The 20,927-nt window shown below is 39.9% G+C and overlaps 3 protein-coding genes across 7 annotated transcripts in view; 2 read left to right on the top strand and 1 right to left on the bottom strand.

Moving 5' to 3' along the window:
• The window catches only part of Jam2 (junctional adhesion molecule 2), a 70,547-nt gene extending 63,200 nt beyond the window's left edge, over positions 1 to 7,347 (top strand). For both annotated transcript variants that reach the window (XM_008847187.3, XM_008847186.3), the window contains 3 exons: positions 904 to 919; positions 3,332 to 3,374; positions 4,865 to 7,347. In XM_008847187.3, the coding sequence (XP_008845409.1) occupies positions 904 to 919; positions 3,332 to 3,374; positions 4,865 to 4,897 (92 nt within the window). In that variant the 3' untranslated portion in view covers positions 4,898 to 7,347. The remainder of the gene's footprint in view (positions 1 to 903; positions 920 to 3,331; positions 3,375 to 4,864) is intronic.
• Positions 7,348 to 10,093: 2,746 nt separating this feature from the next.
• On the bottom strand, positions 10,094 to 20,770 carry Atp5pf (ATP synthase peripheral stalk subunit F6). Of its 4 annotated transcripts, XM_008847179.3 has the most exons (5): positions 20,596 to 20,721; positions 17,840 to 17,922; positions 16,312 to 16,490; positions 10,856 to 10,980; positions 10,094 to 10,221 (listed from the first exon to the last, which is right to left on the bottom strand). In XM_008847179.3, exons 3-5 carry the CDS (start codon positions 16,473 to 16,475, stop codon positions 10,184 to 10,186), a joined length of 327 nt encoding a protein of 108 aa, XP_008845401.1. In that variant the 5' UTR covers positions 16,476 to 16,490; positions 17,840 to 17,922; positions 20,596 to 20,721; the 3' UTR covers positions 10,094 to 10,183. The 4 variants fall into 4 exon arrangements, with proteins under 4 accessions (XP_008845401.1, XP_008845400.1, XP_008845402.1 ...); XM_008847178.3 differs by lacking the exon at positions 17,840 to 17,922 and having other exon boundaries at positions 20,596 to 20,770; XM_008847180.3 differs by lacking the exon at positions 17,840 to 17,922 and having other exon boundaries at positions 16,312 to 16,482; positions 20,596 to 20,730.
• The window catches only part of Gabpa (GA binding protein transcription factor subunit alpha), a 36,920-nt gene continuing 36,690 nt past the window's right edge, over positions 20,698 to 20,927 (top strand). Inside the window, exon 1 of the mRNA XM_008847182.3 lies at positions 20,698 to 20,810. The gene's annotated coding sequence lies outside the window, so the exon portion shown is untranslated. The remainder of the gene's footprint in view (positions 20,811 to 20,927) is intronic.

Below are 20,927 nucleotides of genomic sequence, written 5' to 3'. Positions count from 1 at the left end.
GGAATCTAGCTGTGTCCCCCTGCTGGTCAACACTGAAAGTACAGACTTAAAATTCAAAATTTGTATCATTTTACCTATTTTAGAATACTTGAGTATTTTTAAATGAGGCATCAGTAAATGTATTTTTCTTAAAATACTGAATTAAAAAGCTGACTTGGGTACTAGGAGTTCATTTACTAAGAATATTATTTCCATTTTCATCTGGCATTAAACCTGTCCAAGAGAACCATCTTTTTGAGTTTTTTAGGATAAGCACTGGCAAACTATGACCTCTGTACCCAGTCCTGTTTGTACCTGGTTTTCTCTTTCTTCTGTTCTGTTTTAGTACTGGGGATTGGATCTCAGACCTTGAATATCCTAGACTGAGCAGCATGACCAGTCTTCTTTTTTGAGACAGGGTCTCACTAAGTTGCCCAGGCTGGCCTTGAACTTGTGATCTTCCTACCTTGGCCTCCGAAGTAGCTGGGATTACAGGCTCCTGACTCTCTATAGTCTAAAAACTAAGACATTTTTTACAGGTAAAAAATTGCTATTATTTAATAACAGGTAACAATATTTTTGAACCATAATTCAAAGATATGTTCGGCCCATCCCCAAAGAATTCCATTTTTCTAATAGGCTGATAAGACCTTAATATATTTTAAATTCTTGTGATGAAAGTTTGGAAATTTGCTTTCTTCTTGGTTATCTAACTTCATAGTATCCTTGATTTTTGCCTCTGGGCCCCCAAAACCTAAAATATTTACTGTATGTATGAACTTTTATAGAAAAAGTTTTCATTGGTCCTTGATTTACAGATGTTACAGGTGAGACACAAAATGAAAAAGAAATCAAGCCAAACATATTTAGATGAATCTCTCCTATTAATTCTTTCATTAATGATATGTATTTATTCTTTTGTAGAAGAAACTTCCTTCCAGTAAGTATGCATGTCTTAAAATGCATGTTTTTTCTTCTATCATCTACTATTCTTTAATCATGCTTAAATTCAAAAGTAGTTTATTTATGCAGAATAATCTTATGAGACCTTACTCAAATTCATCAAGAAATACATCCTACCTCAATTGAGCCTACTTGTTTAATTTTTTAAAAAATGTAATGTGTATGACTGTATTGCCTGCATGTAAGTGCATCCATGTTGTGCAATGCCCATGGAGGTTAGAAGGAGACATCAGATCCCCTGGAACTGGAGTTACGGATGGTTGTTAGCCACCATGTAGGAACCCAGGTCCTCTGCAAGAGAAGTCAATGCTCTTAACTGCTAAGCCATCTCTCCAGCCCCAATTGAGCCTACTTGTAAATGACAAATGACAATTACCTAGAGAAGAAACATGGTCTCTAATTTGACTTCTAGGCATTTTTGGAGAATAACTTAAAAAAGTATTTTGCTAAACTGAAAATTTTAAAATAAACTTAGTGACTTTCACATTTAATTGAATGTTGGTTTTGTGTCCAACACAGTTCTAGGCACTGGCAATATATCAGTGAAAAAAAAAAATGGCCCAAACCCACACAAAATACTGAACCATATAGCTTACACTGCAGTGGCAGAAAGGTAGGAAATAGCTAAACCTGTACACTACAGCATGTTGGTTTGAGCAAACTATGGAGGAAAGCAGCACCAGTGAGACAGTGAAGAATAGAGTAGGAGTGGAGATCAGCTTTCTAAACAGAAGGGCAGCAGGCGATGTTTGAGGCAGATCTGAAATGAGGAAGCAAGCCAAGCAGATACCCATAAGGGCATTACTACAGAGGGGAGAGAAACAGTCAGGATACTTGGGGTGTCTGAGGACATGAAGATGACCACTGTGCCTACAGCAGTGTGGGAATGAGAGGCGATGAATGTTCAGAAAGAGTGGCCAGATTGTATGGATACATTCGACTCTACTCTCCCAAGGAGAGAGTCATACATACCATACTAAGCAGTTTTGAGGATCCAGAGGAGTTTGGCTTTGGTTCTAAGTAAGATAGGAAGCCCTTGAAGGCCAGTAAGCAGCTTTTTGTCTTTTTTAAATCTTTCTTAAGTCTTTAAAGCTCACCCTGGTTTATCTTTAACAGAGTTGAAGCAGGCAGGGCAGTTAGAAAACTGCATTAACAGACAAGAGAACATGGAGACTGGGACTGACATGGGGGGCAGTAGGGGCTTGAGAGCTGAGAGGATGTGGTGTGTCCTCAGCAGTTTAGAGATCTTCTGAATTTGGGCTGTTTGAAAAAGTGGGAAGTGGCTTCAAGGTTACAGGAAGGATGTCACTATTTATGGATGTGGAATATTTCAGGAGGTATGACTTAGGAGCAGGGATAGGGTTCTGTGGAGAGGTCCACTATTCAGTGATCTTATTAGCCTCTAAAGTAGAAAGAGCAGCAACAGATATATGAATCTTGAGTTTGGGGAATCCCTTAATTCTTAATAATGTCAGAAGTTAATTGGCATATGAAATATGGATAAGATCACCAAAGTCCCAGTTTTGTGTGCTGCATTTGTGACTGACTTTCCTGTACATGTGGAAATGGCAGACCCTATTCAGTCCTTCCCCTTTCCCTTCTGAAGATGTTATAGCTTCAGAAACTCTGCCATCTCTTAAATCCTTTGAAGACTGCTGCAATTGACTTCCTGTTCCCAGATGTCTGTCTCAATCTTGACCTCTCAATTTCATGATGTCCCAATACAAATACAGGACAAAATCTGAGGTATCAGGACTAGCAGTTGCAAAGGGGGCAAGTTCCGAAAAGCAAGGCATCCTGAATGTGTAGCCAGTATTCCATCCCACCCAGGCAACTGTGAGCACTTCCTTTTATTAAAATGGAAAGTAACTGGAGGATTTTGAGCAGAGAAGAGGTATGTTACATAAGCAGTGAAAGAGGTATATACTTTAATGCTGCTATCAAATCAGATAGGAGTCTTTAAACTTGGGAAGGAGCATCTCCCCTTCTTTATATTTTATTTCCATTCATGAAATCTGTATTCAAATTTTATTGAACTTCTACTTGAACCTCAGTCATCATATAAAACATGGACAAAATTGAATTTTCATATTATAATAAGCAAATTTAAAAAATATTTAATATTAATGTGTTAAATTGAAAGTAAGTCTCTAGTTTGTGTATTCCACAAAAATTTTTATCATATTAGCCTTAGGCTACATTTGATACACAGGGTTTCATGCAAACTTATACTTTGTTACATGGGTTTTCTCTAGATACTGAAAATGTAAGGATTGCAGTCTGGGTATTGTCTTTTCCTGCCTAGCTAAGCTATTCCTGCTGAATGAGGGTGGGTGTCAGAATTTGAGGTGACAATGTAGTAAATACTGTCTTTATATTCTACAAACAGGAAAGGTAGTTCTGCATCTAAAGCCACCACAATGAGTGAAAATGTGAGTACTTTTAAAGCGTGTTTCTGGAATGGATGTATTGAGGGGATAAGGTGGGGAAAAGCAGCAGCTGCATGTACATCATCCCTCACTTCTGATACATGTTGGATCAGTGCCTACCTCTAGTATTGTAAAAGACCTAAAGACATAGTAGCTTCCTTTCCCTATCTGGGTTGGCATGATAAGGGTGGTTGGCATGTGTAGAGAAATTATAGGAAGTGACTTTTATCATATAATATTTTCAGGGGTATTGATTATGAACCTACCTCAGCCATTTAACAAGGTCTGGCATTTTCAGCCAGTCCTTGATAGATGAGGAAACAGACCCAAGTTCTTGCAGGGTAACATGGTAGTGGGAAGCCAGGTAGGTATCTTGCTTCTTGGCAGCCTGACCACGGAGATGGCGACCAGCACAGCTGGGTTCTAGGACTTGCCATTGGTTATTCTAAGCACTTGGAAATGTTAGGTATATAAAATATCCTCTACTGCTGCTGCTGCTGAAAAAGAGCATTTCCTAAATCCTTAAAAGACACCCGTCGTCTAGCTTGGATGGTTTAGAGAACATCATTCGGGCTTTTATGGACTTTGATATTTGTAAATACTATACTGAAGTCACAAATAACGTCATGGCTTAGATTTTGTAGTTCTTTTGGATAGAACCTTCTGGAGTACTTTCTAGAAGTATAACAAAGAGATGCATCCAACATTCTGAGAAGCTTAAACTCTTTTCTGGGAAAGGAAATGAGGATTCCCGGAGCTCCTTAGTACTCTAGGGAAGAGATTCCCAGATTCATTGCAGCAGAGCTCGGGCATCTGTATTTTAGACATATAAGTGATGCTAATATACACCAGTATTTAACATCCATTTAATACTCCATAGAAGTTTTTTTTTTTTCTTTTGTAAATTAAAAAAATCTCACCTACTCCAGAATTTTTCACATATTACCACATTCTGCAGTTTGCTACACTGGACATAGTATTCTTTAATTGGGGGACAAGTATTACTTCATACTTCTATAATTTATGGGTAGAAAGTCTGTAAGACTAGAATAAAATAATCCCATCCTGTCAAACAGAAAGGCACTGTGTGAACAAAACAGAAAAAAGATACTTTCCCTTTTTGGCCTTCCTCCAAGTTGCCCTCATCAGCTCGGCACTAAAGAATCCAATGTATTTCTGTTCTATAGCAGGTTTCTCAACCTGACAGCGGTGGGCTACAGTATTCTTTGTTGCCCTGTGTGCTGTGGAATGCGTAGCAACAGTGCCCGTATTGTATTCCCACAAGCTGGAACCTCTTACTCTGACTTCCTACTTCTTTATTCTCCAGATAGTCCCAAGTTTCTTGGCCTTTAGTGCTTATTTGATTGCCTATAAAATTAGATTTAATTACATATATGCCAATTGTATTGCTAAGAATCTTATAGTCTGATATTCTTAAGGTTTAGATTTATATAAATAAGTATATTTAAACTGGGCTTTTCTTTCTTTTCTAGGATTTCAAGCATACAAAATCCTTTATAATTTAAGAGAATTCCACTTTTGATATGCCAAAACCACAGTTGTTGTGCAAGTTATTAAAGTATTATAAAAATCTGCTTTGTCTTGCATTTGCAAAGAGATGGATGAGGACATGAAACTACAATTTTTATGACCTCAAACCAAAATTTGCCATCACCTAAAACACAACCTGGCATTTTGTGTCTGAACTAGAGAGGAAAAAAAAATACTTGGTAATATTCTGAGTTTTGTAAAATGCTAATGAATGTACTCACTTTTAGAGAGTCGAATGTATACTGACCGTGAAATTAAGCCAATAGTATGCAAATATAAATTGCATGTGCTTTCTGTGCAAGTGTGAGTTAGGGGATTCAGACCATACTCTTCACAGATGCATCAAGAACCTCTGGTCTCATTTCTATCAGAATCCTTTTTTCACCCCTAAATAATCCTTATTCCAGTGTTCATTTATCATTAATACACCATAAAGGAGGCCACAGGGCTGGGTCTTATACCCAAGGATTTGCTGTGTGTGTTTACTCTCAGTCCTGAGAATCAAAAGCAACAGGAAGAGTTGCTTGCTGCTATTTCCATTTACTGAGACTCCTTCAGAGAGGCTCGGTGACCTAGACATCAGAACATGTCACTAGACCCTATACAATTTTGCTGACACCTTTCCCTGCATGAGTGATATTCTGGCCTGTGCTAGTTCCCCAGTTAGACAAGGGGTTGCCACTCCTGCCTATGGTATGGAGGAAGGTGTGCCTGATAAGTAAAATGTGAATGAATGAGCTCACTGTGATTCCACTGGCTGCAAACTGCTTGATCTATCAGACACGTGAGATGATGATTGAAATGAAAATGGGTCTAATCATCCCTCTTCTGAATTGGTTGACCACAAAGGCCTCCAGGTAGTGTGATAACATGAAAATTCCAGTGACTGAACAGTAAAAGCATTATCATTTGGGGCTGCTTTAATTATCTAATCCATATTAAAGACAAAGTGTGGCTAGGGATGTCTACTATCTGGATAAATCTTCATGAAAAGGTCACTCACTACTGAATCAGCTTTGAACATGGTCAAGTTGATTTCAAAAGAACTTGCTCTTTCTACCCAATAGGTAAAACATTCAGGATTCACTAACAAATGGAGTAGGCAGTCATTGGGTACCTAGTTGTGGCTTGGATGCCAGGTCACTGGGGAGATACTCGTTGCTACACTGCTCCCCTCTGACATTCTTCAGTCCTTCTCAGTAGACTTCTACCCAGAGGTCTGACTTCCTTAATACTTCTCTGCCCTCAAGATCAGATTATCACATTAGCCAGGAGCTAGCAAACTCTACAGAACAAGACATTTTAACCCACACAGTTCCTGTTGCAATCACTCAACTCTACCACTGTCACACAATATAGACAGTAAGCATGCCTGTGTTCCAAGAAAACACTATTTACAGAAACAGCAAGCATAAGACAGGATTTTGCCCAAGGGACGGCCTCCTCACTCCTGACGGCAAACGACAAGGAAACACCATGGTGTCTAAGAAACAGACTAAATGCTGCCTTTCCTGTGAGTGGGATTTAACTTGGTAGGAGGAATGCCCTCCTTTTGCACCACCAAGCAGATAGACAACTCTCAAGGATGCTCCTTCAGACACACCTCACAGGATCAACTGCTCCAACACCACGGGACAGTCATGTTTTGAGAGGAAAATTCCACAGTGCCTTAACTTCACTAATAGATGAAAAGCTTCAAGACACTGAAGGCTAAGATTCATTTTATGCAGTGTGCACATCTAACACCATCTTTGTGCCAAATATATCTATTTTATATGTTACCTTAAAATATTGTATACGGTTAAGCAGAAGTCACTGTGTAAAGAATGCTTTCTTCTACACAAAGAACATACCATGAGCACTAATTTTCTATCTATTAAGTCTGTGGGTCACTGGTGTTCAGGCTTGTGTTTCTATTGGTTTTGTCTTTAATTTGTAGGGCTTAATACTAACAATTTATAAAAATCTGATTGTCATTTTTAGAGCATTTTATTTTTCTACAGTGAAACTATATATAAGAACGGGAACTTTAATAGCAAGCTTTGTTTTAGTATTGTTGTGAGTTTAACTAGAGTTGATTTATTTTTAGTTGGGGGGAGGTTAACCTAACTAAATCTGTTAAGATTATTTTTCAATACAGCTTTGTAGAAAACTTCATCTTACCGCTGGCTTTGTTTGAGTAAAGTCCACATCGTACAAATATCTAAACTTAAACTTTTCAGTCTCATTAACAGTACAGGGGAAGAGTCACCCACCTATTGTTCAGTAAAACCCAGGAAACTACACCCTCTTACCATCTGCAGCTATAAGGAGAGCTCTTTAGCTGCTGCTTAAGATTAGAATCTCATCATCTTTCAATTTGAATACCTGCCAACTTCTCAAACTGAAAAAAAGTGTTCTAAAAATAAAGAGGAATGATTACTCACTGAATGCTTTGTGTATGTCGGAGGTTGAGGGTGCGTAAATTTTCATTTTTCAATAAGATGCTATAAGGTGGATCATGTAGTTTTACAGACCAGGACACAGACCTTAGAAAAGAACTAGTCGGGTTCATAGCTGTCACAGGAGTCTGGGCTTTGCAGACACAGGTCCCTGATCCACATTTTGCAAACCTTTTCTTCCTTCTTCCTCAAGATTCCTTCATTTTCAAGTCTCCAGTTCCCCACACTTTCTCTTCATCCTCGGTAATTTCTGGCTTGTCCCCCCATGCAGTCTTCACAGTGGACACTCCATCTTCATCCATTCTCCTCTCATTTCCAGATCACTAATCTTTTTTTTTTGTTTTTATTGAATTTTTGTATATTTCATACACAACATCATAGTCCTCTTTATACAACCCCTCCCCACCCATGTCATGCATTCTGTCATTTGTTAAGGCCTACTGAGTCAAGTGTCCCCAGACATACCTCAGTGCAAGTTCATTCACAGGGGTCTAGTCAGCCTATCTAGAGTCACTCCCTTAAAGACCAGCTCTTCCTCACCCAGCAGTGATCAGATGCCCAACAGTTCTTCGCTAATCTTTTACTTTTGTATTTTATCTTTTTAAACTAACTTACAAAGTAGATTTCCATATGGCATTTCTGAGCATACTTCATGCTAGTAGACTTGCATTTTATTGCCTTTATTTTTCTGTTGTCCTCTATGACCCTCTGTATTTCCCCTTCCAATCTGTTCTATTGTCTTCCCCACACCTCTCCCTTAAAAGCTTCTTTTCATGTCTTTCCTAGTTTCCTAGTTTTGCTGACATACACACTAAACATCTAGCATTAGGGTCCATACGTATATGAGAACATCCAATATTTGTCTTCCTGAGTCTAGGCTATTTTTCAGTTCCATCTATTCTCCTACAATTTCATTTTGCGTCATGGCTGAATAAAAAAAATTTTTTTTTTTTAAAAGCTGGTTAGCTATAAACTATGTTATTGAAATTCAAGTCTCACCACCACTCCCTCCTTAATTTTCCCCATCTTTAATCCCCCACTGAGTCCATCATTTCTTGGTATCAGATTTCTGCTGACCTCTCACCTCTTCCTCTGGGGACTTCTCTCTGGTCACATTTGATCTCTTCTGTGCTAAGGCATCCATCTGCTCCTGTCTCCCTGTCCTCACCCTATCTGTCAGTTTACTTGAATATTGTCAAGGCCAATGCCTAGTCCTCTTTCTCCTCCCATGGCTAAAAACATCTTTCACTCTTCCTTCTAATCCTGTTTTTATTCATTTTAAAATCTACTTTTCAAAAAAAAAAAAATTCAACTACCACTGAATTTCTCTGAAGTAACTAGGTCTAGAAACTTACTTGTCTAGCTTTTAGAATATACAGCAAGAGAATTAATCAGACTTTTCTGTTGTCTAGAGGCTGAAGTATCCCTCTTTCTAAAAAAAATGAACACATGGGGCATGAACACCCCTTTGTTGCTCATTAAGACAGTGACTCCTTGAGATTACCAGTCCATCACTCCTTTTACCCTTCCAGTTCATATCGCTTCTGTGCATGGACACATTAGGAATGGGAAGGAATGAAGGGGGAGCAAAGAAAACAGACTGAGAATGAACTGTCCCATGTGGCAGAGACAGTGTCAAAGCCATGAGGAATCTTAAGTCTCCAATTTCCTCTCATGGTAGCTGGAAGTTTATTAAACCCTATGTACTAAACATGTCAGAGATACTGTCAGAAATTAAATGGCATGGCTATTTTTCCTTTAAATCTTCATTTTTTTATTTAAAAAAAAAAGTATCATTTTTATTTTATGTGTCTGAGTGTATTGCCTGCATCTATGTAGGTGCACTGTGTTGTGTAGTGCCTACAGAGGTCAGGAGATGACGTCAACTCCCCTAAAACTAGTTACAGATGGTTGTTAGCTGCCATGTGCATGCTGAAAATTGAAGCCAGGTCCTCTACAAGAGCAGCCAGGGCTCTAATCACTAAGCCATCTCTTCAGCCCTAAAATTTTATTTTAAACAACTAATTTCCTTCCTTGCATGCCATCTTAGGTTATTGAACTCTGATGTCAAGTTCCTGATCTGCCACATACCCAGGAAATAACCTGCTGGCTCTGACATCATACAGAACTCTCCTTCCCCTGTGGTCCAAACCCCCTTCCCTCCTCAATCTGTAGCAAAAAACAGCAAGCTTCAGGAAAGAGGACAGCTATGGTTCTGAGCTGACAGCAGAAAGATATAAAACAGACATTCCTGTACAGATTAGAAGTTACACAGAATAAGCCAGTCGTGGTGGTGCACATCAATCCCAGCACTCGGGAAGCAGAGGCAGGTGGATCTCTGTGAGATCGAGGGCAGTCCGTTTTATATAGCAAGTTCCAGCTAGGGCTACAGAGAGACCCTATCTCAAAAAAAAAAAAAAAAATCAAAAAACAAAAGTTACAGAATTTCCTGAGAAAGCAGTAACAAAGGATGCAGAAAACATTCCTTTAAGAGGGTGTAGCATCCCTTAGGGGATGGGTCTGCACTTTAAACAGGACCACTTTGCACATAGGGAAGGGCCTAATAGGAAATGGGCAAGTTTTATACAATTTATCAAACATCTCTAACTGCTTCCTTCTAAACCAAATGAAAGAATTTTAAAACAACCTTAAGACAGTATTCAGCACACTCAAGCATGCACTCAACATCACTGAAGAATTTATTTGGAATCAGAACTTAAGAGCATTTGGTCATTGTGAAATGAATGTTTATTCACATTTTTCTAATTAGCTATACAATTTATTCACGACAAATTACCAGATGATTTTTTTATTACTCCTTCAGGACTGGGGTTTTTCAATGACTTCAAATTTGGGATCTAAAAATGGGGGGGAAAAGGGTTCAAACTTAGCCATACTATGACAAAATATTCATGAGAACATCTAAAAATTTACCATTTTTTAAGGTAAAATATTAATTCTTTAAGAATTTCATATACTGTATTTATCATGTCCACCACCCTTTCCCTACCCACTCAATTTTGTATACTCATTAAGAAAAAAATAAATGTAACAAAAAAGAAAAAAAATTCAGTCTTAGGATTTTTTTTTTGTTGTTTTTGAAAGAAAACATGTTGAAAGATACTGTAATTCTTCCCAAACTTCAGATGCAGAAACAGGTACCAATGAGCTGTCTAAGATTACACAGCTAGTTAAGTGATATTGTCAGGATTCAAGATTAAACCATTTGCTGTAGAGTTCCACTAGTTAATCTTGCATGATCTCTGCGCCAAAGTACAATACTTATCCTAATGCTTCCTCATGAACACATCACAGTTGTAGGAGTTCATGGGTAACTGTCACTTAATACTCTAAACAATCCAAGAAACTATTAAGGGCTAAGTGTAGCTCAGTAATAGAGCATTTCCTGACCCCAGAATGACCACCAAAAAGTAATACTAATACTCTCCATACACAATAATTCCTGACAAGAATGAATCTGATTAGACCTACCTTCAAATTTGAAGGTAGGGAACGTATTCATGTCTCCTTTACCATACATTTGTTTGAGCTTAAATAGCTCTCTCTCTAGCTCTTGCTGATACTCAGGGCCGGTATCAACAGGTCCTCCGGATGCCCTAAGGTATAAAATTGAACAAATAAAAGTAATTTTAAGCACTAGTTAAAAAACTGAAATTACATTTTACTACCAAGTTTCCCAAGATTTTTAAAAGGTTCACACGTGGGGAAAAGAAGACATTGTTAAACAAGTAATTCTGTATTAGATTTCAGAGATGAGGTAACTCCAAACAAACCTCTACCACTCAAGGCCTGTTAGCATCAAAGCTATTTAAATTACTCCCTTGGGGTCTAAACTGCAGTAAGACAGTGATGGGCTCTGTAGTCAAAGACTGCTTCCATTTGAGTATCAGCTCTATCATTTAGTAAATGAGTAACCCAGAGCAAGACACCAAGCACTTTAAACTTGAAGTTTCACAAATGAAAATAAAGGCCCTACCAAATAGCGCACACTGCGAACACTCAAGATGTGCCATCGAAGTCACCTACTTTTAATCAGCCATCAAAAAATGATTCTAAAAGATCTTAGGGGAGAGGGTATAGCTCAGTAGTAAAGTACATGCCTAATATTTGTGAGGTCCTAGGTTCTATTCCCAATACCAAAAAATTAAAAACAAAACAGTAAAAGTTCTTGGCAACTGTCAATTTTTTATACTAGGAGTCTATCAGAGAAGTAAAGTACAAATAATTACGCTATAATGGAGTTGGAAGGTAAGCTTTAGGGGGCTGGAAATACAGGTCAATTCGTTGAAAGTCCTTGATGCTTTTGCAGAAGACCTAAGTTCAATTCATTGGACAGCTCACAAACACCTGTAACTCCAGCTCCAGGGAATCCATGAGCACCACCTCGACCCCCAACACACATAGCATATACTTACACATAAATAAAAATAAATCTGAAAAAAAAAAAAAAAAGCTTTAAAGACACAACTTAGGGCAGAGGGGAAGACTTTAACAAAATACTCAATATTTTTCATTTTAAGAAGGTGGCATGAGACAAGTATGTGCTCAGTTAGGGCCAGATACTAATTTGAGACCTTTGAAAATTAAAAAAGAAAAGACGTGGAAGTGGGTAAAGCACTGGCTGTGTGTGGAAGATAAAAAAGAAAAACAAGAAAAAACCCTAAACAAATAAACAAAATTAAAAAAAAAAAAACCTAGCAAAAACCCAGACCATCAGGGGCCTGGAATGTTATGCCTGGGAGTTTGTATTTTATTCGTTAAATAATAAAATGCTAAACTAAAGTTGTACTTTAGGAAGATAAATTTAGCATGGTAAATGTTCTGCCTACATATCAACAAACAATATCACAACTGAGCGAAACTGCACCCTGCAATCTCAGCACGCAGGAAGCTGATGTGGTGACACTGCGAATATAAGGGCAGCTTGGGCCAAACCCAATTTCCAAAAAAAAAAAACAAAAAAACAAAAACAGAAGTTTACAAATGGAAATTCTTGCAGTGGCGGTACTATTTTTGTCCATGGCCATGACAAGGCACAGGGAAACTTTATGTTAAAGAATTTCCAGCTGAGGGGCTGGAGAGATGGCTCAGCAGTTAAGAATACTGGTTGTTCTTGCAGAAGATCAGGGTTCGAATCCCAGCACCCATCTGACAGCTAACAACTGTCCATAACTCCAGTCCCAGGGGATCCAACAGCCTCTTCTGACCAATGCGGACATCACATGACATGGGTGCACTTACCAACATGCAGGCAATACATGCATACATATAAAAAATAAATAAAGTTAAAAAAAAAAGTATTTAAAAAAAAAAAAAAAAGAATTTCCAGCTGAGCATGGTGATGATATCTGTAATTCCAGCATTCAAGAGGCAGGAGTTTCTCAAGCCAGCCTGGGCTGTATTTCATGATGCTACCTCAGGAAAACAAAAAAACAAAATCCCACAACAATCAAAAAGCTTCAGCTTATTAATGATGTTGCTTGTTATAGAATCATGTTTTAAATTTTCTTTAAACATTTATGAGTGCACCCATGTTGTACAATGCCTATGGAGTTCAGAAGGTGTCAAATCCCCAGGAACTGGAGCTACAGATGGTTGTTAAACACCATGTGAATGCTGGGAACCAAACCTGGGTACTCTGCAAGAGCAGCCAGTGCTCTTAACTGCTGACCCATCTCTCCAGCCCTTCATTTTTTCTTTTTAGCAAGCACTGTCCAAATGTCCTGTGATGACTGAAATGCTATGTATCTGGGCCATCCAATATGGTAACCATTAGCTCTATCTGGAAAATAACACCAGAAATGTGGCTAAAATAACTAAGGAATTGCAACTTTACTCATAATTATCACCAATGGGATGTTTGTAATCAAACCTGTGGATAAAAGAATCAACATGGACAGTCCAATTCTACATTGAGCCTTGGGCCAGATGTTCCAATGACTGTCTTCCAACTGTAGGACCCACAAAGCTTTAGTAATAATATAATGGCTACTGGCATGTTCGTTTATGGAATCATTTCATCTTTATACATCCTGAGATAACCACTCTGGACCATTACCATTTTACGTATGAGAAAACTGTGGAAAAAAGGTTAAGTAACCTGCATGAGGCCAGAGAGCAGAACTAGATCCTAATCCAAGGCCCATGCCTGTAACACTTCTCTCTGCTGGTGTTGCTACAAATGAATGACTCACAACACAAGACTCATCTGAGTCAGGGTAGTTGACATCTTACTAAACAGACTTTAAGAGCAAAGAGCAAAACAGCCTCAATACTAAGATGCCACAACACCTGTGGACAAAATACAATCTTCCTAAACAGTCCGAACATTGAACAGTCAGCTTATTTGGCCAATTTTAGCCTTTCCTCCTTGGTTTTCTTGTATATAAAAGATAGCATATAGAGGGTTGGAGCTGAGTCTTATGACACCACCTATAAAGCAGACTTTAATTTTTTTGCTCCCCAAATCCTTAATTTTGACAATGGTAATAACCTGTTAGTTATCCAGTCTCAAAAGTCTGGTTCAGTTTTTGGTTATCAGTTTAATGGTTCTCTTTCTTCTGTCCCTCCACTAGGTTGCTGAGACCAGTTCTCTCAATGTCTAAAAATCTTAACTAGTCTTTAATAACCCAGTGCTATAAAGCAGAAGGTCTTATGAACTAGTCTTTGGATCACTGCCTTTCTCCACTATCACCCTGCTCTCCTCTCATTCCAGTTCTTCCACTACAGTGATTAAGACCGTATTTTGAATTTCCATAATCTGGTTGCATCTCCAGCATCTTGCTTAAAATCCTTCTACTTTTTACAAACATTTTTCACATAACAACTTTTATTTGTGTATGTTTCTATGTTTGCATATGTGGGTGTGAGGAGGTCAAGGAAACCCTGAGTGTCATTCACCAGGAGTGCTACCCACCTGATTTTGCACCCCAGCTCCCCAATAAAAAATAACGGGTGTTCTGTCTTTGGATAGTAGATAGAATGGTCTGAAATCATCTGTGAGGTCTATTGGTTTAGAGTGCTATTTAAATCCAGTGTATTTTATTTTCTGCCTGGATAATCTATCTACTCCTTAAAGAGAGGTAGTGAGGTCCCCTACCATTACTGCATTGCAGCCCATATTATTTCATATTCTTTTTGTTCTTATACCTGTATGTACTCTGAATTGGGGTGCATGTATTTTTACAATACCCATATGATTTTCCGAGATAGGATCTTTCCCTGGGACCTGGGGCTTGCCCATCTAGTTAAGGTGACTAGCCAATGAGTCTTGGGGATTCTGCTGTCTTTGCCTCCTGAATACTGGGATTACCACAAGCTCATGCCACCCATGCTCGGCTTTTTTATGTGGGTGCCAGAGACAGACCTCACATTTTGCAGCAAGCACTTTTCCTATCATACAAAATCTTGACTGCCCAATCTTATAATCAAGGCTTACCTCATTCCAATCCTAGTCCATCCTGTCATCACATTCCTCTGATGCTCTGTATCTCTAGGCTCCAAAGGGTATCATTCTCCAAGTACATGCTGTGCCTTCTAGTATTCATGCCTTAGCTTACACCATTTTCTCACTCTAAATAATATGTCCCTCCTATTCACATTTACCTGTCCAGTCTCGAAACAAATATTCTTAACCACAGATAAAGCCAGAGCGTATGTCTTCTAACAAACTGAGATCAAGGTATAAGTATCATGAGTAAATATATTTTCTCTTTTTACACTGGAAGATAGCCTACAGCTGTTTGTGAGAGACTCAAGAGGCAGAATGACCCCAAATGCTGCCTTCAATTTGTAACACTAACTTTTCCAAAAAGCCTCTCAAAAGGTTCCCAGCTAGGCAGGAATACTTCTTCCTCTAAACTCTCCAAACACTGAACATCACCCAGCACTCAGCCATTTACTTTATAGTCAATGGTTTATAAGCTTTCTACCTCTATTAGATTTTAAGAATCAGCATCTTATAACCAATGTGGCCCACAACTGTTAACAGTTTCATACAATTCAAGAACTATAAACTGAAATCTCCTAAGATTTGGGGGGAAGAGTGTTGAATCGAAGGCAGATAGAGTGGCCACCCATCTCCAATGTGTGGTTCCAAAATCATGTTTTTCCATGTTTACTTCAGGCTATTCCAGCATCCTTGATATTTCCTGAGATACTCAACTATGAAAATAGCCTTAAGGAGAAAAATACTGCATTTACCTATTTCCTCCAAATCATCATTAAAAAAGGCAGTAAATGAGACTTGGAGTACTTTGATTGTATGTTTTCTCCCAAGAACTCTTAGTTTTATGATCCTTGGCTCATCTGTGTCTAAGGGACTTTTCTTAAGTAGCTGATAAATTATTTCAAGATTCTGTGTACTTTGGTGATTTGACTTACTTCACAGTGATGAAATTACAGTACAGATCTTTTTTTTTTTTTTTTTTTTGGTCTTTTTGAGACACGGTCTCCCTGTAGCCCCTATTGGCCCAGAACTCACTATGGAGAGCAGGCCAGAGGCCTTGATCACAGAGAGATCCTCCTGCCTCCGCCTCCCAAATGATGGGATTAAAGGTGAGTGCCACCAAGTCCAGCTATAATACACTTTTTAAAAAGATTTTATTTTTTATGTGTTAAATGTTTTGCCTGCATATATGTAAGTGCACCATGTGAGTGTCTGGTGTCTGTGGAAGCCAGAAAGTGATGCTGGAAGCTCTTAAGTGGAGTTAAGGATGGATGTTAGCCATCATACAAGTACTGGAAACTGAACACGGGTCCAGAAAAGAGTGCATAACTGCTAAGCCATCTCTTCTTCAGCCCCCAGATATAGTTAATGAAATTCTTCCTTGAAGCCTTCATAAAGAAGATACAGTTTGAGATTTAAATCTTGAAATTTACATATTTTGAATATTATTTATACTGTGCTTAGTTATCTACCCACTTACTGTCGCTTAGATTTGTACTCTCTTATCTTGTCCACGAAGAGTTTCTGTATAGGATCAAGATCCTTATTAAAGGCCACTGCTGTAACACCAAAGTTCCTCCGAAAATGCACCGAGACTGCCGACCGCAGGATGGAGGAGAGCCTGAAGAGCCTCTGAAGAATCATGGCGATTCTGTGGTACTGAGACAAGCATCAGAGGTTAATGAACTTTTCATAAACCCCTCAAATATACTATATGGTGAAACCTAACTCTACTAACTGCTACAGAACTAAATTACAGTAGAACCCAGTCTATGTCTGGCCAAGTACCTGACCCTTTCATTCCCCATTACAAGGCTTTTGCTTTTTACCAAAAGGCTCTGGAACTTAGGAATAACTTGAAGTATCATAAAAGTAAAAGTTGAAAGAAAACATAAAACCTGAGATGTGCTTTTCCTCCCATGTACAAGAATCTTGGACCAAACAAAGCCGCAGAGGTAGAATACTGCCTGTCCCCAGCAGGAAAAGACAACTTGCTCATACATTTATTTGCCAGGTTTCCCTACCCCCCCGCCGCCCCCCACAATAGGCCAAAAGGGAGCTAAGCAAAGAGACTAAAGCCTTAGCTAGGAAGGAAAGGCTGGAAGTTTCCACTTCACAGATCCACAGGGAGGAAAAGAGCTTTGTCCGTTAACAACTATAGGATTTCAAATATTTAGCACTTTAACAGCCAAATCAACATTCAAAAGAAACAGAAAAGAGAAACATCAACCAGGTCTCAAATGAGCCCTGCAATAACAGAGAGGAGGTTGGGCAGTGGACCTCAACAGTAAAGAGAATTAGGAGGAAGGTGAAAGACCCATAGTCAAAAAATCCAGGTTTAAGGCCAAGCATGGGAGCACACACCTTTAATCCCAATGCTTGGGATGCAGAGGCAGGCAGAGCTCTGTGAGACAGAGGCCAGCCTGGTCTACATAGCAAGTTCAAGGCCAGGTGGAGCCATGGGAGAGTCTGTCTTTAAAAAAAACATCAAACAAAAAACAAACCACCACAACAACAAAAACCCCCAAAACCTATCTAGCTTTCCAAGTCCTTAGATTTTTTGAGGCTGAAACAATTTTCTACGTAAAATTTGTGATAGATAACAGTAAATTCCTGTTGAGACCCGAGTAATGCAAGGATATTTCAAATTACAACAAATATATGCAAAAAGGAAGTCCAAAAGGGATAAGGAGGCCATAGATATTAGAAAAAAATTTCCTCAGATTAAGATTTAGTTTAAAAGTCTGGCATGGTGGCACACACCTTTAATTCCAGTATTCAGGAGGCAGAGGTTGGTGGATCTCTGTGAGACAGAGAACAGCCTGCTCTACATAGGGATTCCAGGCCAGCCGCAGCTACAGGGAGACCTTGTCTCACGGAAAAAAAAAAAAGGCTCAGCAAACCCCAGTGAAATGGCAATGGCAAAGCGGACATACCTCAGGGTGGAGCCTGGTAACTTTCCTACAACAAGTAGCAAAAATGTGATATTCTAGCTCTCATGCCCTCACCCAGATTATATCACCACCATTGTCATCTTCATCACCATCCTGACGTCAGACTTTCCACTGGTAGTAGACACACCATGACTGGCCTATATTAACAGAGAAACTAGAACAAGGATTTAGAAATCTTCACAGGAATTTGACAAACTAATGTGTGTCTTGAATTTAATAATAACAAATCACAAAAGGGGGAGGCATACCGTCCAAGCACAAAGGCCTGTTTGATCCCCAGAACTTATGCTTGAAGGAAAAAAAAAAAATCCAGGATGGGTGGTAAACTTGTAATCCAGTACTGAAGATGCAGAGAGGCAGATCCCAGAGGATCACTAGGCAGCCATCTCAGCCTACTTGGTGAACTCTAACACAAAGCCTGACACTTTCTCAAAAGAGACAGGATGTACTGTTGACCCGAAGGGCGACAGTGAATGTTGACCTGACCCTCTGGCCTCCTCAGGCACACGTGCATGAGTGCCCACATACCCATGTGCACCCACATGCACACACACAGATATAACACTATGGGAAAAGTGTGAGTGACCCTTCACTAAGAATTTGAGATAGTAATGATTACCAAATAAACATGAGGTGGGACAGAGGGTGATTTTATCTCCTGGACACATTTTTGAAGATAGTTTGGTTGTCCTGAATAGACTGAATGCTGAGTAGAGGTCAGGAATGCTGCTAAACACCCTACACCAAAAAAAAAAAAAAAAAAAAAAACCAAAAAAAAAACCACACACACATATGTAGCACCCCCCCCCACTTTCTCCTCACCTCAAAGAGTTTTCAAGTCTAAAATGCCAATATTACCAATTTCAACAAACCCTAGAATAACAGTACTGCCAAAGAAAATCACATAGTAAGATTATCTTTCATTTACCAGGATGAAGACAAAATCATTTCAGGAAATGTAAAGACTTGATTAATATATCACTCATATCCTACCAGAGAAACAAAAATGATCTTATAAAAAATAGTGTCCATCTCAATGTCTGTTTTCCTTTCTGGCAATTTAAGAACCTGCTTAGTACACATCAGTAACGTAACATTTGTTCAGTCCTAGATATTTTGCAAAGCACTTCATATTAAGGCAATACTCTTCAAAGAGCTAGGAGGTGTTCTTCTATTTATTATTTTATTTTATGTGTATGAGTGTATTGCCTGCATGTGTATAAGTGTACCCATGCCGTGCAATGCCCACAGAATTCAGAAGAGGGCATTGTCAGGTCCTCCAGAACTGGAGTTACAGATGTTTGGAGATATTCTTAGTCCTGCTTTACAGGTGATAAAACTATGTCTAAGAAAGGTTTCTATCAAGCTGGGCATGGTGGAGCACACCTTTAATTCTAGCACTTGGGAAGCAGTGACAGGCGTTATCTCTGTAAGATCAAGGCTAGCCTGGTCTAGGCCCTGTCTCAGAAAGACCAAAAAAAGGTCTTTCCAGTAAATTTGTTCTTTAGCTGAGTAACAGCAGAGATAGCATTTCTTCTATAACATGGATGAAATATATTTTTATTTTTTAATAACGTATCATCACAATCTGATCCCCAACTCACATTTCTAATTTACCCTGTGACCTGAACCCCAAACACTTAAAATCTCTTATCAAAACTCTCAGGGATTAGAGAAGCAGCAGTTAAGGGCTGCTCTTGCAGAGGATGGTATTCTTCCCAGCACCCACATGACGGCTAACGACTGTCTGTTAACTCCAATTCCAGGCGATCTGACGCCCTCCTCTCGCCTATGCCAGCAATTCAGGCACGAGGTGCACTTACATACGTGCACACACATAAAATAAAAATAATAAAAAAAAACTCGTTGCTTCCTGTTCCCTTTCACTTCCTCAGATTAAACAATGAAAATCGGTTGTACATGATCACACACAAGATAAATGTCACCACAGATGTCAAACATCTGTGACAAAGGCTCTATGCAGCGCTGTCCAGTGCTACAGAGGGGTCAGACATAGAAAGAGTGGGGAAGGCATCAGGAAAAAAGATCCCCAAAGGCATTGCATAGCTCTATTTATAGCAATGACCAAGCAGCCCAGTCAAGCGTTGTTTGCTGCCTGTTGAGTATCATCTATTCCTAAGACAAGCCACAAAGCAGTTTTAACACCACCATTTCTAGTACGGGCGTGGTGGAGCACGCCCTAGATTCCAACACTCGGGAGGCAGAGGCTGGCGGATCTCCGTGAGATGGAGGTCAGCCTGGTCTACATAGCAAGTTCCAGGCCAGGCCAGCTGGGGCTACAGTGAGACTCGGTCTCAAAAAAAAAACCCCAAACCCAAAAACCAAATTTCACGCCACTATTTCTGGGTGGCAAACACACTTTTGGCTTTTTTGGGTGGGATGCAAACTTTTAGAATAAACGACAGTCGTCTTCCATCAGGGTGCATAATCCAGACTCTTGCCCGCGTGCCCGGGGTGGCAGGCTAGGCCGCAGACGTGCACGACGTGCGCCTGACCTTGGCTTACCCCAGGCCGGCTGAGGCCCATCAGCCCGCCTCTAGGCCTTCCGCGCCCGCCCGTTTTGCTCTCAGCAAGGGCATTTGCCCTTACTTATTGGGTCGAAGGCAAACATTGGAGCGTAGCAGGGCCGGGGTCACCAGTGAAACCAGGCACAGCCGGGAAGGCGCCAAGGACGCAGGGCTGCTCTCTCCTGCTACTAGGGCAGAGGTGTTGGGCAGCCCTGGCCGGGTGAAGAAACCCAGAATCGCACTCCCCAGAGGCCGAAGCAGCCCAGCTCCCCTCCCAGTCACCTTGCACAGAGTCCCCAGCTGTCCGAGTCACCGCCGCCGCCACCGTTCTACTTCCGGCCCTGGCTCCGCCTACACACGCCTACCCGCCATCGCAATGCATTATGGGTCCCAGATTCAGTCGTTCGACGCTCACCGGACAGGAAGCGCTTTAGAGACAGTCTGGGACCGGACACCTCTAGGTGAAACAGAAGCCAAACAGGAGAAGGAAGTAGAGGGTAAGTGCTTCCGGGTCTTCTAGCGAAGATACCGCCATCTTTCCTTCCCCTAGTTTGACCCGCTTATACCCTCTTGGAAACCCTGTTTTGTACGCATGCGTGCTTTAGCCTTTTCGC

This window comes from Nannospalax galili, unplaced genomic scaffold, assembly GCF_000622305.1.
Source record: "Nannospalax galili isolate Female #2095 unplaced genomic scaffold, S.galili_v1.0 scaffold903, whole genome shotgun sequence".
In the NCBI taxonomy this organism is placed as follows: Eukaryota; Metazoa; Chordata; class Mammalia; order Rodentia; family Spalacidae; genus Nannospalax; species Nannospalax galili.
The sequence above is the reverse complement of the archived record's forward strand: the minus strand, read 5'-3'. Positions and strand labels throughout refer to the sequence as shown.